Here is a 10,205-nt window from a genome sequence, read left to right on the forward strand (position 1 = left end):
AAAAAAAAAAAACCTAAAAGATGAACTAAGAGAATGATATGGTGCCTCTTTTTTTTTTGCAGGAGAAACTTAAAATAATAAAGCAAAATCACAGATAGAGGATCTAAGAGTAATTAACTAAGTTTAAATAGGAAAAGGCTATCTACAGATGTTGGAAGTAAGGTGAAATGCTGAAAGAAAAAATAGGTACTGTTGATGTAATATTGTGTATATGTGTATCTAGGAATGCATGTTTGCAGGTTATATGTGTATGTTGTGACTATGAGTATGCTGTGATTATGTGCATGTGAGTATATGCATGTGTAGTATGACTTGTACATTTGCATATTGTATGCTTGTGTGTGCATGAAAAATTTGCATGTCATATGCAAGCTGTGCAGGCATTTCAGTTGTGAGAATCCCATCTTTTTGTATATCTGGTTATACAATGTTCTGTATGTTACTCCAGTTTTAAGCTTGTAGAGTATGATTTCAGGGATACTTGGCTGCTATATCTAGCAGTTTGATACCACTACATTGACTCATGCATATATGCAAATTAGGTTAAAAATAGAAGAGGGTTTGGTTTCTTTTTCAAGTATGCATCTTGTTTCTGATTAGTACTTGTATAAAATAGGCATTTCTGTAAGTATGTATGTCTGTGTAGAGTGTGTGTTTGTGTGGAGGGGGGAGTGCAATGCTGTTTTTGTTGTTGATGTTTAGCTTCAGGTTAACTCAGATTTAGGGAAATATGTTACTATTTCTAGCAAGTCAATGCTTCTTTGCAAGCTTGTATCTATATTGTCTGTGCAGATATGTCAGTAAGCTATTTATATACATGTGAGTTGTGTTTTGTGCACAAGCATATCTGTGCATTTGCATGTTTGTGTGCATATTTGTAGCTTGTGTATGTGTGTGTATATGCCTCTGTGTGTACATGCATGTGTATGCACATGTTTAGGCATGTTTACAGATATCTGTGTGTGCAGCTGTGCATGTGTCCTTGAGTGGTGTATATATGTTTATGTATGAGTACATGTGCCTAAGTAGTGCATGTATGCATGCCTGTGTCATGTATGTATAAGCATGAGTTTGTGTAACATGCATGTATGTGTGACTGTAACTGTATATGCATGTATATGTGTGTGTAACAGTTATTTCAATCAATACTAATGTGAGAATAGTCATCACCATCACCATCATCGTTATCATTGCCATGACCATCATCATAATCATGATCATCAAAATGAAGAATAATACATTTCACCAGCAAAACAGAACAGGTTGTTGAATAAGTCTATCAGGTTGCAATAGAAATCTCAGTTGAATGAAGAAGAAAAGAACAACACTAGATCCAGTCTAAATATAACCTTGTCTCAGCAGGAATATGGTAAATCAGAAGGTTCACAGCTTTTTCTTTGGAAAGAAGAAAGGTAAACATTAGACAGCTTTCTTCTTGAAGAGGGAAAAAATGCATTTGAACAAAGAAGCAGCTGTAAGACAAACATGCATGATACCTGTATGTGCAGACACAGGCACACACACACATGCACACACACACGATTTATTGTTGTTATCTGCAAATGCACTTTTCATACATGTCAAACTGATAACCTACCTGTCAATGTCAAATACCAAACAAACTGTAACAACTGGTACACAGAGGAATGAATACCTGGTGTTTTTATTTCACAGCATTTCAAAAGCAAGTACAATGCTCACATCAATCTCTCTTATTTATGTATGAATACACACACACACACAGACAAAAACACACACATACATACACAAATATTCTTTTCTACTCTAGGCACAAGGTCTGAAATTTGGGGGGAGGGGGCCAATCAATTAGATCGACTCCAGTACGCAACTGGTACTTAATTTATTGACCCCGAAAGGATGAAAGACAAAGTTGACCTCGGTGGACACATACACAAATATAATCTATAAACATGCACATACACATGTATGTACACATAGAGGCACATATATATATGTGCGTGTGTGTGTGTGTGTGTGTGTGTAAATACGAGGAGGTACCCCCAAAAAACCAGAATTTTGTAAGATTATTTTATTCACTTTTATCACCTTTGAGGCATTCTCCATTTGAAGCAATGCGTTGGTACAGGCTTGTTTTCCATTATTCGAAGCAGTGCTGGAACTCTTGTGAAGTGATGTCTTTTAACACCTCTACCACATCTGAAAATTCTGTAGCATCAGCTTTTGTCATCAGCAATGAACTTCAAAAAAATGGTTCGGATCAATTTCCAACTGTTCTCTCAGTTCACGACATGCATTTTGTCATAACTGCTTTTGATCTTCCATGAGCAAGCAAAGCACAAATTTTGCTGCAACTTTTTTTGTTCTCAATTTCTCATTCAAAATTCGTTGGCAGAAACACCAGGACACATCAATCATATCAAAAGGTTCATCAATTGTTCAGTGACGGTCCTCCAAAATCATTTCATGAATTTTCAAACTATTTCAGCATGACAACTGTTTTCCCAAGCAGAAAACAGGATTTCATAGAAGTATGCCTTTTCTTCATTTCAGCCATCACAAAAATTGACGAAGTGAGGAGAAGCACTGCAAAAACAAAGACACATCATGTGGCAGTACAACCTCACTGGATGACACCACTTGGCAGACTGATGCCTGAGGGTTGCATCAAGTGGCTTCTAATGGTGGAAGCCCAAACTACAACGGGCTTGTCCCATTGAGAATATTTCCAGTTACTTTTGGGTACCCCTTCATATATATATATTGTATTATATTATAATATACACTCACACACACACACTCACAAGCTACAATATAAAGTGTAAGCGAGCAAATTGCTGGAGTTAGTTGACCCCAGATCAGTCCTGGTTAAGGAGATCCATGATATGACCATCTCATATAATTTTTTTGTAAGCATAGTGCATCTAAGACATCATTATCCAATGCTCCCTTCTTTTCTTTAAAAGACAGCAGGGTTTGATTTGAGAGTTGTTTGCTATATCTAGCTTTCTAGTAGATTGAGCGACTCTGAAAGAGTTTTCTCATTCATTCAAGGGGAACAAATCAGTCAATAAAACATTAGACTTCCAACTCAGGAATGATGAATGATGAGTTTGTTTCTAGTGTGTGGGGTTTTGTTCAATTTCATAATTCTGAGATGACCTTAGATCACTGTTGTCATTTGAATTTCCATTTTTCTATGCCTGCATGGGTTCAACAGAGTTTATTGAAGCAGATTTTCTATGACCAGATGCCCATCCTGTTGCCAACCCTCACCTGTTTCCAAGCAAGGTAATATTTCAACATGGCATAGCATGTTTCACAGTGGAAATGAATGACTCTGCATTTATGACGACATTCATTTACAACTATCATGTTCTGTCAAGACAAGGAGACATCACACACATACAGACTCTCTCTCTCTCTCCCTCTCACACACACACACACATACATATCCACATAGCCACGCTTGTGCCTCTTCTACTAAAATAGTTCCAACGGTTTATTGGAGCAAGTGTTGTTTTTGTTGTTAAGATTATTGATTTTTACCCAAAAGTTATACAGTAGTTCTTTCATACCAGCCCACCTGACATTCATCTTTATTTCTATGATATAAAACTGCCTTTTTTTTTCTTTGAAGTATTTACATTTACATTAAAACCTATCAGAGTTTCATTAGTTATTTTACTAAATCCATTCAAGTTCTCTTTTAATATTTTCAGAATTAATATAAATACATTTACAATGTGCATCATTAACAATATGATGATAAAAGGATTAACCCTAATAATACAGAAAGAATGCTACATGCTTTTTTCCCCCGCTAGGGTGTCTTTGGTAAGTAATTAGATTTGTTCAGAAACATAAAACAACATGAGATTTTGTACTTTCCTTTCTCCTGTATTAAATTATATATTTTCCATGTTGGTGCAAGTTGGCTGGTTTGACAGGATCACTTATCTTCGCCAGCATGGAAAAAATGGATGTAAAAGGATGATGATGATGATGATGTACAAAGGACAGTACAAAAGAACTTTTATTTATTTCTTTGCAAGAACGACCTAGATTTAAGTGGTGATATACAATTAAAGTTCACTGTTTTCTTTAAAATGGGTGCATGTGTAAATCTATATTGTACTGGACAACATTTAAAAATGTAGGGGTAGACTACACACAATTCATTAACTATATTTATTCAAAACAGCCTGATATGTAATACAATAGGCTGACATGTTAACAAATTTCTTTTGAAATATATTTACTTTGTTTCATTTAATTTTAACAATAATGAAGAATTTAGTAAATAGCTGTCATTATTGCACTAGTGTAAAGTGGAGAGCTGGCAGAATTTGTTAGCAAGTCAGACAAAATGCTTAGCAGCATTTTGTCCATCTTTACGTTCTAAACTCAAATTCTGCCAAGGTTGACTTTGCCTTTCATCCTTTTGAGGTTGATGAAATAAGTACCAGTTGTGCACTGGATTTGATTTAATCAACTAGCACACTCCTCTAAAAAAGTTTGGGCCTTGTGCCTATTAACAGAAAGAATTATTAAACTAGTGTTTTGAACATAAATTTACGTGGAACAAGTATAAGCATGGCTCTGTGGTAAGAAGCTTGCTTCCCAACCACATGGTTCCGGGTTCAGTCCCACTGTGTGGCACCTTGGTGCAAGTGTCTCCTACCATGTCTCAGGCTGACCAAAGCCTTGTGAGTGGATTTAGCAGACGGAAACTGAAAGAAGCCTGCCATATATATATATATATATATATATATATATACATACACAGTGTGCGTGTGTGTGTGTGTGCGTGTGTGCGTGTGTGTGTGTGTGTGTGTGCGTGTGTGTGTGTATGTGTGCGTGTGTGTGTGTGTGTGTGTGTGTTTTTTTTACATCTGTGTTTGTTTCCCATCACCAATAATCAGTGCTGGTATGTTCATGTCTCTGTAACTTAGCGGTTTGGCAAGTGAGACTGATAGAATAAGTACCAGGCTTTAAAAAAATAGGTACTGGGGTCGATTCATTTGATTAAAAGTTCTTCAAAGTGGTACCCCAATATGGCTACAGTCTAATGACCAAAACAAATAAAAGATATAAGATAAAAGATGGAATTTTAAGGAAAGTTTAAAACTGAATTTAGATTACTTTAAAACAAAAAGTTTTTTGTCCTAGAACCTGAAGTGGGGGTCTCTCACAGGTTGGGGTCTTAAACATTAATCATCTACGCTACATCTTCAGGATCAAACAGGAATGTATACAAATTCATGTTACCATGAGATACACAAAGTAATTATCTAAAGGTAAGATTCTGAACTGAAAGAAACTGATGATAACCTGCGTTGGTAAATGTTAATTCATAAAAGTTGCTCAACTATGTTATTAGTTTCTATACTTTTTTATTTTGGAAAAAAACAAAAGTTAGAAACATTGGATTTTGAAAATTTGTTGATTTAAATTTTTTTTTCACTTCACTGTTCATTGCAAATCACACCATTTAATGTTTTTTAAGAAATTTTACACAATTATTTTAACATTTTCATGCTTGCACACACTTGAGAATTTCGTATAGACCTTTTGTTTTTTTCTCTCTCTACATATATACCCATCATAATAACACTTTTGTATACACATACAAGTTAAAATTAGAGGTAACATTGTTGAAATTATCATCATCATCATCATTATAATTATTATCATTAATATTATCAGCATCATCATCATCATTATCATTATTATCATTATTATTATCATTATTAGTATTATTATTATACCCTTCAAAGTTTAAACCCAGCAGGGGTCAACTTTCACCCCTCTGGAAATGACAAGTACTAGTCAAGTATTAGAGTTGATGTAACTGAGTAATTCCCTCCCCATAAAATTGTGGCCTTGTGCCAAAGTAGACAGAAGCTGACAAGTTGGCAGAACAAACTGCTTTGTGGTATTTCTACTGGATCTTTACATTCTAAGTTCAAATTTCACCAATGTCAACTTTGCCTTTCATTCTTTCAGGATCGATGTAATAAAACACTAGTCAAGTACAAAGGTCAGTCAACTTAGCCTATCACTCAAAATGTAGTCCTTATGCTCATGCTAGAAACAATTAAAGGCAGCAAGCTGGTAGAAATGCTAGAGCAATGAAAAAATGCAATGTGGTATTTGTTGCAGCTTTTTATGTTCTAAGTTTAAGTCCAACTGGGGTCAACTTTGCTTTTCATTTTTCTATGGTAGATAGAGAACCAATCAAGTACTGGACTCACTGATACTGATTAAGATTCTCCCCTCAAAACTGCTGGCCTTGTACTTAAATAAGAAACAGCTATTGTTGTTGTTGTTGTTACCACTGATATATCATCAAAGAGTAGGATTTTGAAGTCACTTGTATTAAATTTTTGATATATAACTTCTGTTTAATTCTTTAATGACCCACTGTCATCGTGTATCTTTTGTTTATTTGTTTTTTGTTAAAAAAGACACAAAAGAAAAAAAAAAACGGTTAACAAGGAAGTATCTATGTGAGTCTTCCATCTACTGGAAATAGCAACCAAATATTATTCGAAACTCAGCTTTACATCTTAAAAGAAAAAGGAAGGATACATTGAACACTGTAGCTGAACAGAAGGAATGGTCATGGCTGGAATGTTTTTGCACTAGGCCAACTGGATTAAGCCAAACAGGATGGGGACGGAGAGACTAAACAACAATAACAGCAGTGATTCTTTTGACAGAATATGAAGATATTACAAATGAATCATTTCAATTAATCAGGAACTTTATGTAAATGATATAAAAGGTAATTTCTCTTACATATGAAAACAAAAGAAAAGTTTTCATCAATAGTTAGCTATAAAAATAGACATACCTGCTTAAGGTGCTGAAATATAGAAAGTGTCGTGCCAATTCTGAACTGGATATCATTTGATCTCTCCATAATGGGCTACTTGTGAATAAAAATCCAACCAAGGAGTGGTCCAGGGCATAAGAACCTGTGATAAAACACAAAGGAAAATACAATGGTTCATACACTCTGTTGCTATTATTTTATATTAAAGACAAGAAATAGAAATGGTAAGATATGAGATAAAAGAACATAATAGAAAACAATAAAAAAAATACAGCAAAACATATTATACACACATGCGCATGCACGCACACACTTGCACATACACACATTCTCTCTCTCTCTCTCTCTCTCTCTCTCTTTATCTCCCTCTTTCTCTCTCTCCTCTTTCTTTAGTCTTCTCTTTACATTTGTTTGCTGAAAACTGCTAGCTAGTATGGTGAACAATCAACTGGATATTGCAAGTATGGGAGGTGTTGATCTATTACAATTATTATTATTGTCATTATTACTATTTTTAGCACTGTCACATTATCAAAGAATGGGTCTTTGGAGTACCTTCTCACAATGATCTTTAGAGTTCAGTCTGGCTGCACCAGATTATTGCTAAGGTATGTTCTGTATAGTTTGGAGTATAGTCAGTTAACACTACTTGTTTGATAGTAGGCTGTTGCTGCTGTCATTGTTGCTGTGTAGCAGTACTGAATATATATATATATATATAATGTAAGATGTCCAGTTCACTCTAATACAGTGTGTTGGTTTCACTCAAAACTTTACATCATTTAATTGGCAGTTTAGCTGTGGCCAGCCCATTTTCCTTTTTTTTTTTTCAGTTATGTAGTGTTAACATATGAGGTTTCTATTTTAAAAGACAATAGTAAGTTTGCTGAAAGAGACAGATTTCACAGCTATTATTGGGTATATTGAGTGGTAAAAATATCAGAGACCAATTACTAACATACAAATTAAAAAACAAATAAAATAAAACTGAAAAATTCCATTTGCAGTCAGTCATTGATAGATTGGATTAAATAATTTTTTTTCAAAATGCTCACCACAAAGAAAAAAGAAAAAACAAGTCCAACGATGAAACCTACATGGTTGCTCAATCTGCAAGAAATAGCAAGAGCGTCTCCTGCAAATCACACTCTTCCAGCTTGAAAAAGCTAAGGACAGAGTAGTCTTAGATACATATCTGAAAACTGACATGTATCTAGGATACATTTCTATATGTCTGGAAGGATACATGTCCTAGATACATGTTTGTACATCTAGAAGGATATACATTTAGTCTTAGATATATGTCTGAAAATAGATATGATCTTGTCATGACTGGAAAGTCTTTGTTCATAGATTTGCTCAATCAACAGAAAATAAACTCAAGCATTATTCACACTGCACCCACCCCAAACATGAGTGGCACTCAGCTAGAGCCCTCATGCTAGGCCTCATTATAACTGAGGATTTCTCTTGGCAAAAATACATCCTTAGCATAGATAGAACTGCATCTCAAACACTGTCTCCTCTCTTCATGGCCAGAAAATATTTTAGCCTTCAACACCTATTAACACTCTGCAAGGCACTCTACAGTGGAGTACTGTTTTCAAATATGGGATGGAGCTGCTGCCATATACAGAGACATCCTGAATTACATCCAGAGAAGAGCCACTCAACTGACTGGTATTAAATCACTAACAGACATACTCCAGTCTCTGACCCATATACATCCAATTTTTCTCTCTCCATTATTCCTACCACCACTATAATGGCTTCTATTCTTCAGAGCCAGCAGGTCTCACACCTCTTTCACTAAGTTATTCCCAGATTAGTCATCTGTCCAACTTTTATCATTATTGTTGTTGAAGCTGCTCTCCACCGTGCCAGCTCTACATTAACCCCCATTCCCACCTTTTCCCTAGAATATCTTCCCCCTGGATATCTTTTCCCTTCACATGTTTTTCCTGCAGATGTTGACCTACATCAGTTATATCAGTACACTAGAGGCATCAAGTTCACTGGTCTTGGAAGGTTTGTAATGGTTCATGGGAATGGTTCCAGATTCAGAAAAAAAAAGTGGGGCTGAGCTCAACAATAACAACAATAAAAAGATCTGTCATGAACAAACAAAAATGTTAAATACTGCAGATTTGAATGCAAACTTTTCATTTGTTTGAAACTATTCAGTGTAAGAGCAGGAAAATGATACTTGTTATGTAGTGAATTTTCAAATATAGTTTAAAAATATGTAAATGACAACTAAATAAATTTCATTAAAAAAATTATAAATTGAATTATATCAATGTGAGAAGAAAGGAAAACTCAGGCTTCTAAAAACAAGCCAATAATGAAGCTGCTACATGACACAGTCACTCAACATGCTAGAAACAGTAGCCAACTCTTACTCATGTCACAAACTTTCTTTCTGTCTTAGTGTTACTCTTACTTCAGTGCAGGACCATCTTTTAATCTTTATTTGAGGAGCATTGTACCTCACTTGAGGCATTGTAGGACAGAAGTAGAGTAATAAATGAAAAGGGGAAAGAGTAAAGTTTTCTAACAATGCAGAAATTAAAACTGTAAGCTGAAAATCCAGCTTTCCAAATGGCAGAATCTACCTAGACACACATTTCTTTGTACACTTCTAAAGAAGGGTTTTTGCACCCGAAATATATAAAGATTTTTCAACTAGCATTCTACTTTCCTCATTTCCCTTTTCAATTTATTTACTAATTTATTTATTTACTTGCATTGATGCAACCAAAATGTTACTCTAATTGATGATATATTCTGTCTGGTATTGACAACTTATCACACTTAGCAATGCTCCAAAGGTTCTATTTCCTGCCACAATGCAGTTGGCAATAGGTTGCTAAATTTGAACTCAAAACACAAGAAGACAGAGCAGATGCTACAAGGAAACTTGTTTATCCAGGCTTGGCTCTTTATCTAACAACACAGAAAAGTATTTTTCAATGTTATTATTATTATTATTATTATTATTATTATTCAGGTCACTGCCTGGAATTGAACTCAGAATCTTGGGGTTAGTAGCCTGCGCTCTTAACCACTATGCCATATGCATAGAAAAGGATGATCAGAATTTGTAGTGCAAAGAGAAAGAACAAAAATTGCATAGCATTCTGTCTGATGCTTTAATGACTCCAATACATTGCCTTCCTCAAATCACTCACTACCATCTTTTAATGGTACGGTAAACCCTCCATATCACTGTTCACCTATCGCAGTTTATTATTTAAGCTTATGTTGATTCCTCCGTGGTGTTGTTTTGTGTTTATAACAAAATAAATATATACAAATTATAAAAATAATTAAAAAAATATACAGTACAGTATTGTTGCTACTTCATGGATTTTCACCTATTGTG

At 34.8% G+C, this 10,205-nt stretch overlaps 1 protein-coding gene across 3 annotated transcripts in view; it reads right to left on the reverse strand.

The window, feature by feature from the left end:
- The window catches only part of LOC106870865 (uncharacterized), an 823,882-nt gene that overhangs the window by 287,669 nt on the left and 526,008 nt on the right, over positions 1-10,205 (reverse strand). For all 3 annotated transcript variants that reach the window (XM_052968743.1, XM_052968742.1, XM_052968744.1), the window contains exon 6: positions 6,839-6,962. In XM_052968743.1, the coding sequence (XP_052824703.1) occupies positions 6,839-6,962 (124 nt within the window). The remainder of the gene's footprint in view (positions 1-6,838; positions 6,963-10,205) is intronic.

The sequence above is a fragment of the Octopus bimaculoides genome, chromosome 6 (genome assembly GCF_001194135.2).
Source record: "Octopus bimaculoides isolate UCB-OBI-ISO-001 chromosome 6, ASM119413v2, whole genome shotgun sequence".
In the NCBI taxonomy this organism is placed as follows: domain Eukaryota; kingdom Metazoa; phylum Mollusca; class Cephalopoda; order Octopoda; family Octopodidae; genus Octopus; species Octopus bimaculoides.